Raw genomic sequence first — 21,346 nt, 5'->3', positions numbered from 1 at the left:
GTTAAAATGTGGCTCTGGCAGAACGGGCTTTAAAGTTACAACGCTCACTCTTTTATACACTAATTGGGCGAAAAACGAAACCAAATTTCTGTCGAAAGCGACGCCCGGGCCCTAGAAAGGCGGGTGAATAGTACTAAATAAATAGCTTTAAAACTGACGTGCAGTATGATTCAGTAAAAACGCAGCAGTTCGTTTTTTCTTTACTTTTCATTCCAAAGCTATTGAGAAACATTGCAGTAATTAGCAGTAAAACAGACTGGAAAACTGTTTCCTTCAAGAAAGAGACCAAATAAGCAAAGTGCTAATGGCAGATGATTAAAAATTAAGTGTTAAAAAACGTTTCTCTTCCAGGACTGAGGAATCTATCAGTACTGGATAGTGATCAATTCAATCAAAATCAATAGCGATCAGTGATCAGTTCAGATGAGCTGGGATTATTTGAAATGATCCATTTCTTAAAGAGATGCTAAGTGGGGCCCACCCATTGTGTTTGTATTTGAGATTGCCCAGGCTTCTCTTTGTGGAGGGATGTTATAATATTGAAGATTTAAATTAAGGCCGACTGTTGAGTAGTAGCCTATATGTCTTGTCCTGTCCTCCACATTGCTGGCACAGCAGGACAGCTGACCCTCCCATCGGGGGCAGGATAAAGCACACATGGGTCCTATGGAAATCTCAGGCCCCGCTCAATGTAGTCAAGGTCTAGTCCTAAACTCAAGACTTCGGTCTTGTAGCAGCCCTTTTCCTGATTGCTGAGTCTGTTCTCTTCGTCTACAGCACGGGGCTTCCAAGTCCCAATTCTCCGCATCTTTGCATGTCCCTTATACCTCCAATCTCACAGGTCACTCTTATATCTTGCTCAAAAAGAACTCTGTGCCTGAGTTCACCATACCTCACCTTATCACACACCATCATCTCCAAGTGTTGGACCTTGACACACAGTTACACCTTATGTTAGGAACATCTGAGTTACAAATTTTCAAAGGTATGAACATTTCCAAGCTTATTTTTAACTGCATTTTCTTCCCCATTCTCATTCACTTCCTCTCTGTAATAGGTTGTCTAGATCAGGGTCACAGCAATCCAGAGTCTATCCCGGAAGCACAGGATAAACCAGGGGTCACCAACCTTTTTGAAACTGAGAGCTACTTCTTGGGTACCGATTAATGTGAAGGGCTACCAGTTTGATACACACTTCTCAAATAACAAATTTGCTCAATTTACCTTTAATTATATGTTATTATTAATAATTAATGATATTCATCTATGTGAAGACACTGATCATGTTAATGATTTCTCACAATAATTATCAACAATGATTTAACAAGGTAGGAAACAGATAAATATCAATATGCAACACTTTATTTCTATAAATCTCTGCAAGTATTTACATTTTCAAATGATCACTTCTACAACATTTTCACTAATCTAATATGAAATATTTTTTAAAGTTTTTTTTTAATATTGTCATTTTCAAATTTACACCAATGCAAGTGTGATTTAAAAAGAATAGCAACAAAAAAAATTAGATGCAGCTTACTGGTAAGTGGCACTATGGTGAGCTATTTTTAGAACAGGCCCGCGGGCGACTCATGTGATCCTTGCGGGCGACCTGGTGCCCGCGGGCACCATGTTGGTGACCCCTGGGATAAACCCTGCACCGGATGCCAGTCCGTGACAGGATAGCCACACACACACACACAACCGGCAATTTAAAGCCAACAACTTACCTGAAACCCATTTTTGGGCTGTGGGAGGAAACCCATACAAACAAGGGGAGAACATGCAGACGTCATAGAGACTAAGCCAGATTTGAACCTACCCCCGAACCCGTTACCCCACCCTGCTACCTGCCTTCATCATTTCATTTCCTAAATTGTCTGTGTTGCAGTGAAAATAGGTTGTTTCCACTTTCTGCCTTTAGTTCCGATTCAGACCCCACTGTAGGGGGAAGGGGAGCAGGATGCACTCTCTCAGAGCTGTACAGGGCAGATTTATTTAGCTTCTTTTTATTTATTATAGCTATCGCCAAGACTATTACAGAAACTATTTAGCGAATAAATAAAGTAGGTATTATTATTATTATTATGCTTTCTTTAACTGCAAACCAAAAGTGACCAGAGGCTGACAAACATGTTTACAGTGCTGTGTAGACCCCATGGAAAGATACTTGTTTTTCAACATATCTGCATGTATGGACATTTGAGCTTCAGTTTGACAGTATTAACAGATATTATCAGGAATAAATTAAAATGATTATCATCATTTATTCAGTGAAACAGAAATGCAATTGTCTCCTCTGGAAAAAATGACTGCACCCTTAACTTTAATATCTTGTGTCCCTCTTTGAGCAACATTAAAATGAATAATTTAAGGTGACTGAAAATAAAATAGGGTGTCTCAGAAATGTATACAGAAAAATCGAATCTTGTATTCTATATACAAAAATGCATAATTTATTGGGGGTAGATATTTGTTGTTGAAAGAAAGAAGAAGAGTGTCAAATGCCAGATTAGAGCAAGTGTTTGAAACATTTTATAGTAATGTTTATACACTTTCAAAACAAAGTTATTCTAAGATATTTTTTATTAAAATGTGTACTGTATACAGTAGGCCTACATTTTTTGAGACTCTGTACATCATCTCCACTTTACTGCCAGATTACTGTGGTACATAGAAGAGAAGGTTACATTCACTCCACAACAAAGAGAACATTTTGAAAATAGACAAGTGAAGAAAGTGCAATTAAAAATAACTGAAAAAAGGATTCTGTCCTTTGAAACTCGAACGTTCATAACATGAAGACCAAGCATAGTTTCGTTTTTCACGAGTGCAGTATATTGCAGTACCACACGGCTGCCGACATTCCAGATTTTGTGTGTTCTTTTATTAGGGAGAGAAACGTGTCATCATTTGTAATTTGTATGAAGTGCTTCGCTTCATCAAGAAAATAAGGGTCCAGCAATGTGCTAACTTCACAGAGGAATAAGGGGAAAATTAATTATACATTATTATCAGAAGGGGGCTGCAGTGGGTTTGGATGGGTCCCGCTCTCTGGTGGCTCTGGGGTTCGAGTCCCGCTTAGGATGCCTTGTGATGGACTGGCATCCCATCCTGGGTGTGTCCCCTCAACCCTGCACCCTGTGTTTCTGGGTTAGGCTTCGACTTTCCGCAACCCCGCTTGGGACTAGCAGCTTCAGCCAGCGTGTGTTTGTGTGTGTCATTATCAGAAGAGTTATCAAGTTAACACTCATCTACGATGCTACTATTAGTTGTAAAACGACTTAAAAATCTTGTTTAATCGAGAACGCCCAGAAAGGGTGGGCAGCCACTGGAACTTGGACCCCCAGAGGTTTTTTTTTTTTAATCCCTCTACTTTCAGTTGGGCGTTTTTGTTCCTTTCCTCCGTAGCCAGTAGGCTTACTTATAGCTTTAGTAACTGCATGGATAATGTAATATTCCGGTATATAGCCAACTATCTTATTTGTTTATTTGTCTTGTGCCTTTGTTCAGTACTCTTTCACTGTATGAGAAGAGCCCTTTATAAAAATAAATTGAATTGAATTATTCTTATTAAATTGGATATATACATATATTTTACTTATTTTTTCCCTTTTACCACAGATGTCTGTCAAAACTGAAGCCCCTCCCTCCTTTCTCTCTGCTCTCTTCGTGTCTATGGAGGCCCCTCCCCCCCAGTCCATCAGGCCACACCCCCTCTCCTTGCCTGTATCTCTTTGCGTCTCCATCTGCCTCGCTGACAGTGCTCTCCCTGTCTCTGTTGGGCAGCCTCATTCTCTCCTCCAGGATGTCGGGCCCTCTGACCAATGCGGTCTTCTTCCTGCTCCAGCTGGCGCTACTGCTCTCCCCAGCGCAGCGTCTGCAAGCCAAGGTAAGGGCGAGGCGTCCGTACACGGACACTCTCACATACTGCTAACCCTTATGGCTCCTTAAAAGGTTCTGAGGGATCATCTTTAATGCAAAGCGCAGAAGAAAAAACAATTTGTTTTTCTACTGTTATTGCAGCGTCAACAATCACATCACTGCATGCCAGACATACTTTTGTCAGCGACAGAAAATTAAATCGTCCAGCTGGAATGTAGATGAAGTGGTATAAAACTGAGTGTGTGTCGCTCTATGAGATTTTATTTCATACTCTTTTGTCATTCATGTTATTGTGCGTGTTTTCATTAAAAAGCGTTATAAACGAGTGATGAAAGCTGGATTAGAAGCACTATTTAAATGAGATGAATATTGAGCATGTAAAAATACTCTGTTTCTGTAGTTAGACAAGGTCGAGTGGTTGGAGGACAATGCACCAAAAAAAAATCTTGCCTCTAAAGTGTTCTGAAAAATGGTAAAGGAAAGAAGGGAAATCTGGTAAAATGAGGGAAGATGTGCTCTTCCAAGATTACTATCAAGGTTAAGGAGTTTTTGGCTCTGTTCCGAGGCTCCTTGGCAGAACTGCAGAACGGAGGAGAGACAGCCCGGCAGTGAAGGATGTACCCATTGCTATTGCCAGGCAACGGCAGAGGGCACCAAACAGGAGGGGGTGGACTTTGATCAGAACATCGGTGTAATAAGGGCTCAGAGGGGAGACTTTAAATAACAATAACCGGACCATATAGTGAGTGTCTGCATTGAGAGCTGGACGGATGGTCATAAACAGAGAGGATTAGGCAGAATTATATTGATACAGTGATAGGTGGAAAAGCTTCAGGTGCAAAGGAAGTGTCTAAATCAGCCTATCAGATGCCCATTTTGTAATAATATACAGTTTGCTGAATGCAAAACATTGTCTGGCTTGACGGTGACGAACTCAGGAAGAGTCCGTTGAACAAGACAGCCCAGCAAGAAGCCTGCATCGCAGTTTAAAAAAGACATGGTGTGAGCCCAGCCCACGTGAACACACACAAGCACACATGCGCACGGTCTCGAGCTGCTTCACAGGGACGCGATTGTTCCTTTATCGGCTTTCGGTCCCTCTTGGGACTGCACTAAAAGCCAAGATTTTATGCGGCGGTGACAGCTCTATGGATTCTATACGTAGCATCCAATCGGTTCCGGAAATTCAACGTACAGTCATGTAGCAGAGTCCTACTGTAATATAATGAGATCGCCTCTTGAACAAAAGGTAACCCCTGTGCAGTCGTTCGCAGAAGAAATACGACTTTCTCGCTGATTCCAAAGCGCCACATTAGTTCTCTGTATGGAGTGTTAATGAGCAAAGGAGTAAGGAAAAAATAAATAGTATTTTAGTGGCACCAGAACAAAACAGCTTCACATTAGGGGGGGCTCCATTTTTTTTTTTTTTAAATCTTGAGTCTGTAATATCTCTGTCCTTGTTGGCAGAGATTTTTCTAAATACCATCTTTGTCTACTGTGCACTTTTGTACATGGAGGGAGATTCTGTTATTATGTAATATGCTATTTGGCAACATGAGCAAAACCAAGCTTTGTGAAGCAGATGAGGGGGTTTCTGCTGAGAAGGAGGAGGGGAGATGAGTGTGTGAGAAGGAGGGAGGAGGCGAAGAGGAGGGGGAGGAGGCGGAGGAGGAGAAGGCACGGAAACTGTGGAGACGGTGTGTGTTTGTGAGTCTCCAGCCAGCTGACATGGGGCTCTGGGAGCTGTCGGCCCCCTCCGTGCAACTCTGCCCGCACACACCCGCCGTCATCGTGAGGCAGCCTCCTACCCTACGTGTGCCGTGAATGCTGGTTGGGCTATTGACTCATTGTGGAACAGCAATCTTGTCACGCAGATTTTACACCAAACAAAAGAAGAAATGTCAGATTTCCTGTTTATCCCCCTCCGCTCATCTAGCATTCCGCCGTGTCGTCGGGGAGGGACACGAGCCCGAAGCGTCTATGAGCTCAGCGGGTTTTCATTTACAGCGGACAAGATGCCGCCGTGGGGTGGGGTGTTTTCATTCCTGCTCATTACGATTCTCATCTCTAAGTCCAGTGCACAGTTGCTATGGGAATAGATCACTAAGTTTCATTTATGCACTGCTGATGACTCTCAAATAAAACATGAGTCATTACATTTGACCGTACTCTCGAGCAGGATTTAAAATTTGACTGTGTATATACTATATCAACTGAAAATGCTTTCAGATTTGTTCTTTACACCATGTAGAAGCTAAATAAGCCTCCTAAAATTTTAAGGAGAAACTATACAACAAAAGAACGAAGGTAAATGTAATTGTGTTCGCATTCAGTTTATATGTGTTTTTCAGCACCATGGACAGTTACCAAACTGCCCGTTTCCGAGAGAGAACGTCTATGTTTTCTAGCTTCGCTGTTGTTTAAATCTGTCCATTTTCATTAACCGTTTCTCCTGACCAAGGCCACGAGGGTCCAGAGCCTCTCCTGCAATCACTGGGTGGAAAAGAGGGTACACCTTGGATGGGACATGTTATTTATATGTTTGACACAATCAGGTATTTTCTATGAAACACGAATCATTGGCGGTTTTATTGAAACATATTCTGGGAGAAAGGACATACAGTTTGGTCAATATAGGACCATATGCAAGGAGAAATGAATTCGCTTAGAATGTGGATTTGTAGGCACTGTTTTCAGAATGCGACATGGGGCTCGGGATTCGGAACACAAGGTTGTGTAAAATCAATACCTGAGGCAGCGCTACTCAGTTAGTATAGGACGTACTGTTGGGAGCTGAAGAGGATCACTGCCATGGCAACCGCCCTGTGAGAGTGTTGTTGGCATCAGTGCCGCTACACAGCGCTGCACCAGCGCATCTCACCCTCGGTGCACCCCGATGAAGCGTTAACCACGGCGGTTAAAAAAACCTGCATCGCTGTCATATTCCATATGTACCATTTACATATCCATGGGTGCCTGTGCATCACACTTATCACTCAGTTCTGGGCCAGTTTGAACTGGACTTTTTACAGTGCATGAGTCCCGCGATGAGAAGAGAACATTAACATATCTATATTTGGTGCGTTTAGCTCATTTAAACGTGTTAAAAGATTATTATTTTCTATTTACTCACTTTTAAAGACCCTTAGATTTTCATCTGAAGTCTGTGTCCTGGCCCCTGTGAGCCATTTATGTCTGCAGTGCCATGTTCTCAGCGAGACAGCAGTGTTACGAGCAGCAAGCAGCTAATAATAAGCGTGTCGGCCGGTGTAGAAGAAGTGCATCTGTAGGCCGGTTCCGCAGGAGTTACCGCTCCGTGTAGTTCTTCCATTAAGTGCATGCATGGCAAACGCCTGAAAATTAGTTTCACGGGAAACGTTCTCCAAAAGCAGGCCGAGTAACGCAAAGAGGGCTTCCTCGGAAGGCTATTTTTAGAAGTCTTTTAACCTTCATTGTTGGGGCAGTGCGCGAGGATCCCTGCCCTGGCTAACCAGCCCTACGGAAGGGGCATCACTGAAAAGCAAAGAGCGAGAAGCAAGCAACAGGCACGCTGATGGATGACAAGTCCAAAAGACCAATACGGGAAAGAGGCGGCACGTTTATTTAAATCTCGACTGGGAACTCACTCCATTTGTACGGAAGAACGAGCCACAGGGTGAAACATAAATAAACTGTGTATCTGTAGAAGTTCATCTCGGTATAGATCGATGAATTAGTCACACACACACACACACACACACACACACACACACACTTTCAGAGCCGCTTGTCCCATACAGGGTCGCGGGGAACCGGAGCCTACCCGGCAACACAGGGCGTAAGGCCGGAGGGGGAGGGGACACACCCAGGACGGGACGCCAGTCCGTCGCAAGGTACCCCAAGCGGGACTCGAACCCCAGACCCACCAGACAGCAGGACTGTGGTCCAACCCACTGCGCCACCGCACCCCCTGAATTAGTCATATCGTGTCAAATTTAGGAACGCTGATCAATGTGCCGATAAAGATACAAAACCACTGAACCAATACAAATATCGCTGCCACTTAAAGGTACTGGAGTGAAATCGAAAACATAATGAATCTAACTTTGCAATACTAATACTTCCTAAATGAAGGGGCAGTTGAAACGTTTTGAGAACAAGGCCTGAGTTGAGGGTGGAGGACTGGCTCGTGGGCTCATTGAAGCCAGATGAAGTTGTTACAGGGACGACCGCCACACCTCACACACCCAACAGCAACGTGCATGAGGCACAGACATCGCAGCGCACCACGGTGACTCACCGACTCCTTTGACTCACACACACACAGGTCCTACAGGAATCCCACTCTTGCATTCATACACCCATCACTGTGCCATCCATTATTAAACAGTGGGCTCTCATGAATAGCTCGCAGGAACGTCTGCCTTGAGCTCCGGCGTTCCTCCTTGATCAGAAAGTAGCAGTTCTATCACGATGTCAGACACCCCACCGTTCCGCGCCCTCTCCTCGGTCTCGGGAAATGCAGACCTTTCTGAATGCGTAATGAGCACAGAGACTCCCGGTGCAGGGCATATGTCTGCAGCGCTTGCTGGTAAAAATACTCTCTCACTTGGTAAAAGCCCTGTTTTGAACAAATAAGCAAACGCTGTATGGAATCATTGCCTAAGCACAAATATAATATATTTCTGCGTTACTTTCAGTGTAGTAATGGTCTTAATTTAATTTCCATCAATAAAAAAGACATGGAGAGGCTTGCAAGGAACAAGAAGCTGAATATTTCTAGTGGAGTAACACACAGGATCAGACTACAGCCAGAGCTGTACTTTGTCCAATTAGAGTAGATCTTGGGCTTTGGTTCCTTGGTTCAAGAAGACCTTTCTTCTTGTATAAACTGCTTTCATCTGCCCATTAAACAAGGTAGGGTGCTGTCATGGCTAAGACCTAAAGAGTGCAGCTCTTAATGAACCTGAAAAGGTTGCGCGGGGATTAGGGGAACGGAAAGGCCATCAAATACGTTCCCAGCAATGGGGCCCATTGCTTTAGAGGTTCACACCTGGATTCATCTAATACTGTCTCTCACTGCAGTTTAAGTTCTAATTTTGATCTTTATTTTTCCACCATATCTATTCCTCACCTGGCTTATTTTCAACAAAAGCAGCTCAGCAGTTTATGTTTTCTCCCCTCTGCATGAGCGCATAAGGTGTCCATCTCTCCCTTGCTTTTCTTCCAGATGCGTCAAGTTGCCGGTATTTCGCAAGAGTGCTGTTTTGAGTGCAGTCTCATCCACTTTATGGCTCAAGCGTTTTGCTGTCCCTGGCAAAAGACAGCCAGTCTTCATTAATTTGTGGAACAATCAAGCAAAATAATGAGTCACCATAAAGGATCCTTTTGGAAAATTACTGAAGGTCCTCTCTTTGTCGAGCTGATTTAGGTTACCATGACCATCTTAGACCAGTTTAATTGGCAATGTGTAGTGTGCTGCATGGACTTGGTCTCATCTTCTGCCACAATCCCAGTTTTTCTAGAAAATTACTCTTATTGACTCTCCCAGTTCTACTCGGAGGGGTGCGAATGTGAAGTACCTCTGAAAGATTGTTGATGTTGGTCTCTCGAAGTGGCACTGTTTGTGTGTGCTTATGAAGCAAGATGCTTGTGCTTATTCCCTTTCGCCCTTCAGTGATGTGTTGATGAAGAGCTGCTCACCTGGGGAGATCGTGAGTGACTGGTCACAGTCCTGCAGTGCAGATCACAGTAATGATCTCGCACCTCTGAGAAGAGGAGGAGGAGGAGGAGGAGGAGGAGAGGCAGGACTGGGGGGGAACTGCTCTGCCATTATTCATGCAGCATTTTATTAAAGACATTGAGCTGCCTGGGAGATTCCACTGGTGCTGCGGCTTTGGCTGATCACATGGAGCACTGGACACCCCTGCGAGGTGTCTGAGCTACAGAGTCGAATCCAGTGCAATGCAATGCAATGCAAATATGATGCTGTGGTCCCCTGGCCCCTGGGTTCCTGGCCCTGCAAAGAAGACCAGCCAGTCCTGACACCTCCATCCATATGTGCTTGTAGACATCAGTCATGCTAGGCCTATTACTGCTAATGCAAGCATCCAGACTAAGGGATGCTGGAGTCCCAGGAGAAAAGGAATCCTGAGCCATTTCATCATTCATTCATGGAGTCATGTAGAAATACAGCTCTTCTGATGAATGAACAGAAACACAGTTAGAGACTGAAATTGGTTACCGAAGTCCTTGCATTATTTATACATCACCTTAAGTTCATTCATAATTAATATTGCAGATCACAGACTGCACCAGACAGAGAGGAAGTAAAATTTCTTGCGTAAGTTGTGCTGTGACAGTTTAAATTTTTTATTTGTCAATAGGAAAGTAATACTTTAGAGCCGGGGGGGTGTGGTTGCACAACGGGTTTGGCCGTGTCCTGCTCTCCGGTGGGTCTGTGGTTCGAGTCCCGCTTGGGGTGCCTTGTGATGGACTGGTGTCCCATCCTGGGTGCATCCCCTTCCCCTCCAGCCTTGTGCCCTGTGTTGCCGGACTGGGCTCCGGTTCGCTGTGACCCTGCTTGGGACAAGTGGCTTTAGACAGCGCGTGTGTGTGAGTGAGTGATTTAATCATCTCAAGTCATTTTGACATTGAACAGTTTTCTTAAATGGAAAAATACAGTTAAAGATTATGCCCATTTTCAGCAGTCAGTCACAGAATGCAGCATTTTCATGCTATATTCTGGAGGAAATGTGAGCGATTGGACTTATTAAACCGGGGACATGAATAGCATTGCATACACAATGCACACAGTGACCATTAGGAGCTGTACTCAACGAAAATAAATTAATTCCAGCTCCGGGTAGACGGGACATTCAGAAGCATTCATGCTCACATAATGACAAATATAATCATTTGTAGTCATTTATGGGCTTTTATATTAAATTCCACTAGGTATATGATGTGCTGCAGGCATCTAGTAGCTCGGCAACACTCATCCATTGCGATCCCCAGATGGACAACTGGTACACGAAGCAATACCTTCGGTGGGGTTTACCGAGAACGAGCACCCAGGTTCACAACGAGACCTGAACATTCGCCAGCTTTGCCACCATCTGTGCACTCATGTCATTTACGAAAACAGGCTTTCGCCCGCATATGTCCTCCATTGCACAGTGTACTTTTAAAGGCAGTGATTCATACTCTGAAAAGTCGTCTGCCTCCGAAATGCTGCTGAGTCTGGAGAGGGTGTTTCACTTTGTCCCCTTTGCCTTTCAGCCACTGTCCAGCGTTCACGGAGGACGGAATGCGGACGGCTCTGCTGGGGCCTTGCGCCTCCGCAGGGAGCTCCGTGATCCGCTGCCTTATGAGGCCCAGATGATGTCATACCCGCCGGTGGAAGGGCAGGCCAATGAGCTCCTCTACCAACCGGAAGGCTGGAGGGGGCAGGGTTTAGGACAGGCCCTGCAGCGTCTGGTTGAGGACGACCGCAGGCGAGATCAGGAAGCGGCCTATTTGGCAGGCTTGCTCCGCCTCCTCAGTGAAGCCGAAAGTAATTCCCAGAGGGCTGCAAAAGGAGACGAAGAGGAGGAGGAGGAGGAGGAGGAAGGAGGTGACCTCCAGGGGCCCTACCCTCCCGATTACGATGAGACGGAGCAGGGCGTCAGGATGACCAAGCCTCAGGCTGCCTGGCAGGGCCTGCTGGACCCCCAGCTCGCCCAGGCCCTGCTGAGGCGCTACAGGCAGGAGAGGCTGCTGCAGGCCAGGCTCAACCCCGGTGGCAACAGGCTGCAGGAGAGCCGCGGAGACGCAGCGGCAGAGGAGAAGGAGGAGGAGCTTCTCAGGTAGGGCATCCCGATGCGGGCCCACACAAAATCCACGGCGCACGGTACCGAAAGCAGCCAATCGCTGCATGAGCACACCTTAACGCGGTAAGTTTTTACCAGCGTCACCTGCAAGACTTTCTGAAACGAAGCCCGGCGCTGACACGGCGAGTGCGGGGGAATCCGAAGTGTCATCCCCCCCCCCTCCACACACACTCTTAAAATGTTTCCCTAGTATAGAGCTCAAAGCTGAAATACCAGTGTAGTTCATTTTCTGTAAATTGCTGTCACCTCTTATGTTTTATGAAACGAAAGCATGTTTCATCCATCTTTTATGTCTGCCTTCATTCAGATACCTTGTTGGGCGCGTACTGTCCAGCCTCGCATCTGACTCCCCCCAGAACCCGCCCGCCCGCCTGGCCAAGCGGGACCTGGGGGCAGTTAGCGGGGGGGCCACGGGGGCGGTGCCGCTGAAAAGGTCCCGCCGCTCGGTAGATTCTGTGCCGCTTCAGCCGCCCAACTCTGAACCTTCGCTGCTTAGAGTGAAGAGGCTGGATGAAGAGGAGGACAAGGTGGCAGGGGGGGCGGCTGGGGGGGTCCTCCGGGCCGCTCACACGGGGCTGCAGAGGATGAAGCGCATCGACAGCGACCTGCCGCAGGTGAAGCACGGCCGCAGCAGACGGGCTTTGACCTACGACCCCAACGTGCTGGCCCAGCGCATCCTACAGTACCTGCCGGAGTAGAGACGGCAAGACGGAAATATGCGGCTTACCTAAATTCCACACGCATACACATAGTACATTGGCGTACACGCAAGGTATCAGCTTACAAGGAGACAGTCAAAGCTGTCTGCTCCTGGAAAAGTTGCCTCTGTATTCGTTTTCGTGTCCCCCCCCCCCCCCCCCCTCCGGAATAAATGTATCTCACAATCTCCAGTGAAGTTTAAACTCGGCAAGTGGGTGAGAAATAACTGCGAAGTGACTGTCGATGGGCGCGGAGCTAATATTGACGTGGCAGCGGAGCGGCAGCTGTTTAAAGAGATTTGTGGAAACCAGCGAGCTTCTGAGTCCATTAGCGTGCTTGTCAGATTAAGTTGAGTGCTGTACATCCCGTCAGGCTTTTCCTTTTAAACGTAACACACAAGTGTTTTTCTGTTCTATTCCACTCTGGGGCGGAGCGGAGGAGACCCAGACCTGTAGACCTGTGTACTGACTGCTCCAGAAAGATCGCATAATTCATGATAAAATTCCACCTTGAAAGAGCTGTGCCTGTGGCATCCTTCTTTCGTTCCCTCACGACCGTGAAACGATAACCTTGGCTTTAAACGACGCAGTTACGGAGTCACGTGTCACCGGCGACGACGCCTGAGGGAGCGCGACACGAGCGGCCGCGGACCGTCCCGTCGTACGAAGAATTGGACAAAATTTTCTTCGGAAGCAAAGAAATCCCGACACATGCGGCAAACTGCTGGTCGTACCTTAAAAGCTCCTGATCGCGAGTGTGTGCTCTTGTGCATTTGTTTTGCTCTGATAATTGTGCGGAGACACGGGGAAGATCTCTGTGATGCAGAAGAAGTTCGCTCCATACCAATTATACCACCACATCGTGTCCCTCCCTACGGCGTGAAACCAGGCTGCGCTCAACTTATCCTCAATAGGAGCACGATGGAGGCGAGGGGCCGTGAGAACCGCTCTGCTCGCACTGCTCGTAGCGTCAGGCTGGACGCGCAGCTGCCGTTCAGCACAGTGCAGTGCAAAGGCAAATCACCCATCCGTCCATTGAGGATGAGCAGGGGGACGCCGATGTCCCAGCGGCTTTATGAGAACACCTCGATTGCTCGATCAAACTGATCCCAGCATCCTCTTCGGTCCCCAGAGCAGGCCGCTGTATTGCAGTGCGGCTTTGCCACGTGCCACGTGTCATTGGTGTGTATCCTCTCGGCGAAGTGCATACACTAGTCATCACAGCACACGAAGGTCCTGTTTCTTATTGACCGCCAGTAGATGATTGAAAGTGAGCGCTTTCACTGATGTTATTTTTGTGCTCGCTTTCGCCTTGCCGCGTTATGTTACGTTTCACTAGCAGAATGACACATGGACTGTAATGCTGGATTGTGTTTGAACAAGTCGAAGGATTATGCGGCTTGATGACGTTTAAAGGTTATCGCTGAGATGGTCCGCACAGCTGTGGACGAACAGCCCCCACCGCCACCTACACAAAACAGGAGCGAGAGAAATCTCGCCGCTCCTCGCTTATACGGAAAAACTCAGCGTGAATCCAATAAACACAAGCAAATTATCGACCGACGTACGTGTCTCAGACGAGAAAAAGACACACAGGTCACAGAGTTGTCTGACCGCACAACAGCATCAGAGTGGCAAACGAGTTTCAAAAGGCAGAAGCAATGTGTAATACTGTATATTGTGGCCCTGTGAGCTCCCTAGACTGTGGGGGTCTAGCCTACATCCATCTTCGCATGCGCCCTTCTTCCCAGGGTCCTTCCTCATAGCTCTTGCCACCACTAGCACTGTTAGAGATGGCAAATCTTTACCGGATCCTCCATTCAGGGAGTGGCACTTGTCCTGCTTTCGATAAAACCTTGCTTCTCCAACAGTGTGTTCAGTGTTTGTGGAGTGAAAATCAGTGATTCCAGTTGCTGTAGCTTTTTCTGTGTTTGAGCAGTACGAAGGTTTAAATGCCGAATCACAGCGTATTTAAAGAGCATGGTATCTGTTGGTGTCCATCTGCTCTTCTGGAGCTATTTTGCTTCATTGCCTTGACAAATATTTGTGCTCAATAATTGCTGTTTTTCCTTACGGTGAAATAAATGGCCTTTAGTCACAAGCATGCTGATTCTTGGGGTAACCCTTATGAACACACAAAAACAAGGTCAATAAATACTGGAAGAGAGATGACGCTTTCCCGTTTTGGCAAACGGTTTTATTCAAAGGTCAAATCGCAAGTCTCCGCGTTCCGTTCCCGCATACACATTCACTGCGACGTGTACATTCTGGTTTTTCAAATGATTTACACATATAAACACGGACCACAAACCAAAATACGTACAAATGCATATAAATAGAGCTCAAAACATCGAAGCCTGTATCAGCAAGCGTTGGGCTGTTGCATAACGGAAGGATGATTCCGCCCCGGTCTCGGGAGAATGAATTGCTCTGTGCCTCTGAATCCAAAACCATCGTGTATTATTGTGGTACTTTAGATGGCAGTGAGCAGTAGAGTCTACAGCGCCTTTGTTGGACCTCTGTTCATGTTGTCTGAGTGGATACATCACAGCAAACCCTGAGAGCACAATGAGAGCAACGGGATGATGAAATGTGTAAGGATACGACACCCAAACACAAAATAAAGAGGCTGCCAGGAAACACCTACAGCAACCAGCCCAGGCTGATGGAGTAAAATAGTGGTATGATCCCCGGTCACCTCCAGTTGAGTGGAAAGTTGACGTTATGAAGTAACCATGACTACAGTCTATGAACAGTCAGTTTCATTCAAACCTCCGCATTTGCTGTTAGGTAAACAAAGGCTTTATTACAGTATATAAATTAAATGCAGAGGAAAAGAACATTGCTTGCGTAAACAGTGGCAAAGATTTTTTCTAAAATAAAAAAAAAGTATTTAAAAAGGCAAATCAGTTAAGAAAATATATTTGTCTGATGCTTGCACCTTCAAAAATGAATTGAATGTGAACCAGATCACGATACAACAACGTTCCGTACAAGAGCAGGTAAACAGCACAGATAATGAGATCACCTATAACAGCGGCTTTCAGAATCTGTCCTTCTTGTTTTATGGAGCATGGAATCAGGGCACGACGGGCTCTAAAACCAAGGGTGAGAACGTCTGTCTCTCAGAAAAAAAATAAGGATGCGGTTGCTAGGTGACAGTTGAGATGGGTTATATAACCAAAGCACGGTGAGATGATGTCATCCTGAAGGAGGAGGAGCAAATCGCTGTTCTCTGCTCATGTTTTTCCAAGAAAGGACGGTAGAAATGTCAACGGTCATCCACCGTGTGAGAGACCGTGCAGAAACCAAGAAGCAAAACAACGGAGACAAGAAGAGGCAATTTAGAAAGAAGAGAGAGAATTAGCGATACTCGGTACAGTACTGCACACCAATTTCAAGAAAGCCTTCTGGAACCTGTACATTAATGTGACATGAACTATTAGTTACACTTAGCAGCAAATAACTTTTAAAGGCCACATACTAGAAGCAAACAGTGCAGCACTATAGAGCCCAGGTTGCTGAATGCGTTGCTCTGTTATTTAACAACCTCCATAAATCAAACCACTGCACTTAAACAGGCACTTACATAAACCTCTCCCTTGGGAGCCACAAAATCTTCACTTTATAAATGATGTCAATTTTAAAAGTTGAGGATTCATCTGCTAAATCTGCTAAATATTTTTTTTTTTTTGATCTAAACTCACGGTCTTTCTGTGGTGCAGTTTTTGCTTGAATGAGACTCAGTGCCTTCAATTCCTGCCATGCAACAAACTGTCTTACGAAGTTTTAGGAGAGACGTCCCGCCCAGAGACAGCGAGTCTCACCTGACGGTGTCGGACTGTCCTGCTGGGACCCAGGGCTCTACGTCGACAGTAATATTCCAGTGGCTAAGAAAGGACAAGAAGAGCCCATGTCACACACACTGACCACCTTTACTAAACACAGAACGTGTTCACATGACACTTCTAAATTACAGTTGTTCATTTACCTGATGCTTTTCTCCAAAGAAACTTACCATGTTAAGATACCTTCAATTATTTACCCATTTATACAGCTGAGTAATTTTACTGGAGTAATTTAGTGTAAGTACCTTGCTCAAGGGGACTACAGCTGAGATTCAAACCTGTAACCGCTCTAACCACTACACTACCAACTGTCCCAGGCGATACTCCCTTGAAGCTACGCAGTGGTCCTTCATAGGCTGCACTGTGTCTGAGAACAGGACCTATGATGGGGTCGGCAGGGGGACCTCACCTCATCCAAGGGTGTATGTACACACACACTGTCTGAAACCGCTTGTCCCAAGAGGGGTTGCGGCAAACCGAAGCCTAACCCAGCAACAGAGGGCGTAAGGCTGGAGGGGGAGGGGACACACCCGGGACAGGACGCCAGTCCATTGCAAGGCACCCCAAGCGGGACTCAAACCCCAGACCCACCGGAGAGCAGGCCCTGGCAAAACCCACCACCATGCCCCACCAAGGGTGTATTATAGCATAATACACAAACTATCTGAGCCAGAGTGCCTAAGGCTAAAGGTAAATTAAGTTGCTCATGCATGCTATCAAGGGTTTTTTGCATGCCATTCTTTACATTAAAACATTTTGACCTCTCTTCCCAAACAAAGAGGGGGGATCGTCATGTGAAACGGCCCAGGTCTCACCTGAACCCTCAGGGCTCTCTGCGAATGAGAGCCAGGCTCTGACTCTCACCTTCCTTCCCGTACTGAGGCAGCAGGGCGTCCTGCCTGTTTCCGAGCACGAAGGCGAGCGTCGCCAGGATCCCAGCATCTAAAACGCCCAGCATGGCCAGGACGAAGGCCCAGTGCACGGAGCAGTTCCCCGGCGAGAAGCTGGCCACCTTCTCCCCGCACAGCGCTCGCATCTCGGCACAGTCCCAGGAATCTGGGAAGAGCACGCAGGCCAGAGCGAGGCAGAACCCTGAGAGAAGGGGAGGCAGTGGGGGAGAACTCAGCAGAGCTACAGCAGCACCAGCCAGACCCGGACCACCGAGCCTCATCAGTCCAGCATCCATCGCAAATCAGTCAAACAGAGTTTCCTGCGCTCTTTGGTCCCGGGATCTTAACAGAGGTCACACACCGAAGTCTGCGAATTCGAAAACAAAATCACAGAAAACAAAAAAGACACAGTGTTTCAACTCGGCAATATTATTTTGCGACTGTTCGAGTCACAAAGCCTGCTGTCTACGTTTCCCATAAGCCCGCAGGCAAAGCGGCGGCGGCCTAAGTCCGTACCTGCAGACCGGTAGCCCCGCCCCCTCACCTGCCGCGAGCTGCAGCCACGCGCAGATCTTGTACACGGTGGCTGCGTTGCAGAAGCGGAAGAGGCAGAGGCAGCCCACGCTGACCCACACCATGGTCAGGGACACACACACAAGCACAGCAGCTGACTGGAAAGCCGGGAGCGGCGTGAGTGTGTGCAGAGACCCCCGGCACTCTGGCACCAGCCAGTCCGTCTCCAGGCACATCTCGAACAGGCCCAGCGTTCCAGCCGGGGGTGGGGGTGCTCCGCCCTGGTAGTATGCCTCGCGGGTGCCCACCCAGGAGGGCTGCACAAGGATGACCACCTCGATGATGGCAAAGCAGAGCGTGCAGACGGCCCACAGCGCCCCCACAGCCCGTGCGCTCCGGATGAATTCCGTCTGGTAGAGGCGAGCCACCTCCGCTGTTTGGGGCTGCATGGTGCGAGGTGGTGGTGGGGGGGGTGCTATGATCCGCAGGGGGTCAGATGGGGAAACCAGGCTGGGACTCGTCACATGTAGAGCTGGGCTAAACATACACACATGGAACCAAAGCGAACAGGTCAAAGGTACAAGACATACATTCCTTCTTAGAGTGTGAGACTAAATGAAAACGATGAGATGTTTCTAATCAGAACCGCTCTAGTCGGAACATCACTGTCGTTTTGACTAAAACGCTTACGCTGTGCAGAAAGACAGGAGAGGATCATGAACAATGTGCTCTATTACACGGTTGGTGTGGTGAGTGCTGAGAAAGACGGGTAAAGGAGCCAGTGGAGCGTCACCTCAACCGTACCTCTCTTCCCTTCTCGTGCCGCTGCAGCGAGTGTGATTTCGGAACAGGAGCGGAGCAGAAACACCTGCAGATGTGAAGGGCTGTGCGAGCTGAAGGTGCCACAAGGGATTCCTTGTATTCCTCAGCGGAATTCCGGTGGCTGGATTTCCTGCCGCAGCCGCAGGCCCAAAGCCAGGAGCGGCGAGAGAGGATCCTCAGTCACATGTGGAAATGGTGGGGGCGAATCGGGGGAGGAGGGAGCGAGGGAGAGAGTGCGTTGGCTCTCTTCGTCGAAGGGGGTGGGGAGGGTTTCCGCCATATTACTGCAGCGTTGTGTAACGGTGCCGAACGCAAACAGAAATGGTCACAAGGAAGGGGAGGAGGACAGAGAAGAGACACGATGGGGTTCCATCTGCGCTTTACCACTCAGCTTTGCCAAGGAGTGCATGTTAAAGACACAAAAAGCAGACGCTGGATGAGAAGGAGATCGGGAGGGTAAAGAATACAGATTGAACCGAAACAGCAGTGGCGGCTGCAGAAGGGTGGAGTCCTGGGGAGGAGAAAACGGATGAGATGCAGGAGAGGGCAGAGAGGTGCCACAGGTATAAATCAGGGCTGAATCACATCGTCGGTCCTCAAGAACACTGCAGCCCGTCTCCGACTCAGCTGGAGGAGACCATACAGTGGGGTTTTCATCCCATTCAAACCTCTGCAGCAGCCTTCTTCACTAGAAGATCGCACTTTATCAATCAAAGCCCTTAACTTTTCAGAGCACTCTAGCCTACACATTCAAACCTTGAATTGTTTAAAGGCAAAATATTCATTTCCTTTGCCACTGGAGTGGCACGAGTGGCATGGTCTGAAGGACAAAGCCAGCCTTCTGGTCTTCAGATTCACTAAGAGGTTCCTCACACCTTCCTTGTAGTCAATAGAAGGTGAAAGCGCAGAGGAAGGTGTCAGGCGTCAGGTGCCCTGTTCTTACGTGTCGAGTGTTTGAGGGCTGGAGTGTATCTTGCGTTCTCCATTACATTATATTTACATTTATTCATTTAGCAGACACTTTTCTCCAAAGCGACGTACATCTCAGAGAAACACAACTTCTCTATTACATTAGGAGAAGGAGAGACATAGTTGTATTACAGTGAGACGGCAACTTTGAGGACCACCAAGTCTAGTCCATTTTCACTAGTCTGTTTTCTAAAAACTCCTCTGCCGCAAAGCAAAAATTGCCTGCAAAATGCATTCTGATAGAACAGAAACTCAAGCTGTGGAGGAAGAGGGAAGAGGGAGCGGGCCGCTTCGAGGAGTGCACAGAAGCAGCTTATATTTTTTCACTATCACTGATTATAGATTTCACCCAGCGAACAAACTGAGGGATGTTTTTATTATTACACTGGGATTTTTATTCCTAAGGAAAAAGCTGTTGGGGTAGGCCTCTTTAGGCCTATTAGTCTTCTCTGTGTTGAAGGGAAGATTTTCTTTAGTGTTGTGGCAAGGAGGTTGGTAGCGTACTTGAAAGCCAACAGGCTGATTGATACCTCCGTGCAGAAAGCGGGGCTTCCAGGATGCTCAGGGTGCTTGGAGCGCACCAGTATGATTTGGCATCAGATTCGGTCTGCCAAGAAGGAGAAAAGAGATCTCCGTGTGGCGTTCTTGGATTTAACTAATGCTTATGGGTCGGTTCCGCACAGTTTGCTGTGGGAGGCGTGCAGGTTTTTTAAGGTTCTTGGAAGTGTTACGAGGCTGGTGAAAGCCTACTTTGCGGATATTCGATCAACCTCGGTGCAGCAAGTGGTAGGTAACGAACTAGGTTTGCTTGAGACGTTCATGTCTGCAGCTATGTCTCCTTCACTCAACGTAATACATAAATTGTACTTTTGCTGAGATGTATGTCGCTTTGGACAAAAGCATCTGCTAAATGAATAAATGTAAATCTAAATGTAAATATTCAGTTTTGTTTTAGTATAGAAAGCTATACAACATCTTGGCATCGTTTGCAGATTGGGGTCATGACTGGATGTACAATTTCGCCATCGGCTTTCACAATGGCAGTGGAAGTTATTATAAGGGCCTCCAAATGGGTTGTTGGTGGTGAGAGGCTGCGGGATGGGACATGCCTAACCCCTATTAGAGCATTTATGGATGACATGACGACCGTTACAGCTATGGCTCCTAGTATGCGTCGTTTGTTGTCTAAGCTCAATGAGAACTTGAAGTGGGCTAAGCTGAAGGTTAAGCCAAGTAAATCAAGGAGTCTCTCAATTGTTGGTCGGAAAGTGGTACAGGAGAACTTTTGTATCGATGGGGAAGTAATTCCTTTTATTCTGAAGAAGCCAGTGAAGAGTTTGGGTAGATGGTATAGTTCTGTATTAAGTGATAAGGAGCAGGTTGTGGCACTAAGGGAGGTGGTTGTGGAAGGTATAAAGAGTATTGATGCATCCCTCCTCCCTGGGAAGTTAAAGTTGTGGTGTCTGCAGTTTGAGCTCTTGGCACGTATTAGGTGGCCACTTACGGTATATGAGTTTTCTGTCCGGGAGGTGGAGAAGCTCGAGCGGGTTATTAGTATGGCAATAGGAAGATGGCTGGGAGTGCCATGCTGTTCAAGTAGTGTAGCGTTATATGGTAAGGGCATGTTGGAGCTGCCGGTATCAAGTTTGGTGGAGGAATACAAGCGTGCAAAGGTGGGTTTGGAGCTGACTCTAATGGAGTCAAAAGATGAGATTGTGAGGAAGATGGTGCCGTCACTGAGGACAAGTAGGGGGTGGAACCCCAGAGATGCTGTTCAGAGAGCAAAAGCGGCGCTGATGTTGTTGGACGTGATTGAGCACATGCAGAGAGGGAAGGCAGGGTTTGGCTCTGGCCATTTGTGGCGGTTGTGG

General features: G+C 47.1%; 2 protein-coding genes across 4 annotated transcripts; one reads left to right on the top strand and one right to left on the bottom strand.

Annotated features, from left to right (window-relative positions):
• Positions 1 to 3,741: 3,741 nt before the first annotated feature.
• Positions 3,742 to 13,911, top strand: pcsk1nl (proprotein convertase subtilisin/kexin type 1 inhibitor, like). 2 transcript variants are annotated; one of them, XM_018752792.2, is made up of 3 exons: positions 3,742 to 3,892; positions 11,146 to 11,711; positions 12,232 to 13,911. In XM_018752792.2, exons 1-3 carry the CDS (start codon positions 3,809 to 3,811, stop codon positions 12,431 to 12,433), a joined length of 852 nt encoding a protein of 283 aa, XP_018608308.1. In that variant the 5' UTR covers positions 3,742 to 3,808; the 3' UTR covers positions 12,434 to 13,911. The 2 variants fall into 2 exon arrangements, with proteins under 2 accessions (XP_018608308.1, XP_029114227.1); XM_029258394.1 differs by having other exon boundaries at positions 12,043 to 13,911.
• On the bottom strand, positions 12,578 to 18,776 carry lhfpl4b (LHFPL tetraspan subfamily member 4b). 2 transcript variants are annotated; one of them, XM_018752793.2, is made up of 5 exons: positions 18,489 to 18,776; positions 17,716 to 18,221; positions 17,146 to 17,373; positions 16,261 to 16,323; positions 12,578 to 15,668 (listed from the first exon to the last, which is right to left on the bottom strand). In XM_018752793.2, the coding sequence occupies exons 2-4, from the start codon at positions 18,131 to 18,133 to the stop codon at positions 16,298 to 16,300; spliced, it is 672 nt and encodes a 223-aa protein (XP_018608309.1). In that variant the 5' UTR covers positions 18,134 to 18,221; positions 18,489 to 18,776; the 3' UTR covers positions 12,578 to 15,668; positions 16,261 to 16,297. The 2 variants fall into 2 exon arrangements, with proteins under 2 accessions (XP_018608309.1, XP_018608310.1); XM_018752794.2 differs by having other exon boundaries at positions 12,578 to 14,990.
• Positions 18,777 to 21,346: the final 2,570 nt, after the last annotated feature.

This window comes from Scleropages formosus, chromosome 1 (assembly GCF_900964775.1).
Source record: "Scleropages formosus chromosome 1, fSclFor1.1, whole genome shotgun sequence".
NCBI lineage: Eukaryota > Metazoa > Chordata > Actinopteri > Osteoglossiformes > Osteoglossidae > Scleropages > Scleropages formosus.
Note: the sequence above shows the minus strand (reverse complement) of the source record. Positions and strands in the feature narration are given on the sequence as shown.

Excerpts from the sequence above, each read along its gene's own strand:
- pcsk1nl (XM_029258394.1), top strand. The coding sequence starts at position 3,809 with ATGTCGGGCCCTCTGACCAATGCGGTCTTCTTCCTGCTCCAGCTGGCG. Across the intron at positions 3,893-11,145 it reads CGCAGCGTCTGCAAGCCAAG|CCACTGTCCAGCGTTCACGG; the intron begins GTAAGGGCGAGG and ends TTTGCCTTTCAG. Across the intron at positions 11,712-12,042 it reads AAGGAGGAGGAGCTTCTCAG|ATACCTTGTTGGGCGCGTAC; the intron begins GTAGGGCATCCC and ends GCCTTCATTCAG.
- lhfpl4b (XM_018752793.2), bottom strand. The coding sequence starts at position 18,133 with ATGCAGCCCCAAACAGCGGAGGTGGCTCGCCTCTACCAGACGGAATTC. Across the intron at positions 17,374-17,715 it reads GTGGCTGCAGCTCGCGGCAG|GGTTCTGCCTCGCTCTGGCC; the intron begins GTGAGGGGGCGG and ends CCCTTCTCTCAG. Across the intron at positions 16,324-17,145 it reads GCCTCAGTACGGGAAGGAAG|CCACTGGAATATTACTGTCG; the intron begins GTGAGAGTCAGA and ends GTCCTTTCTTAG.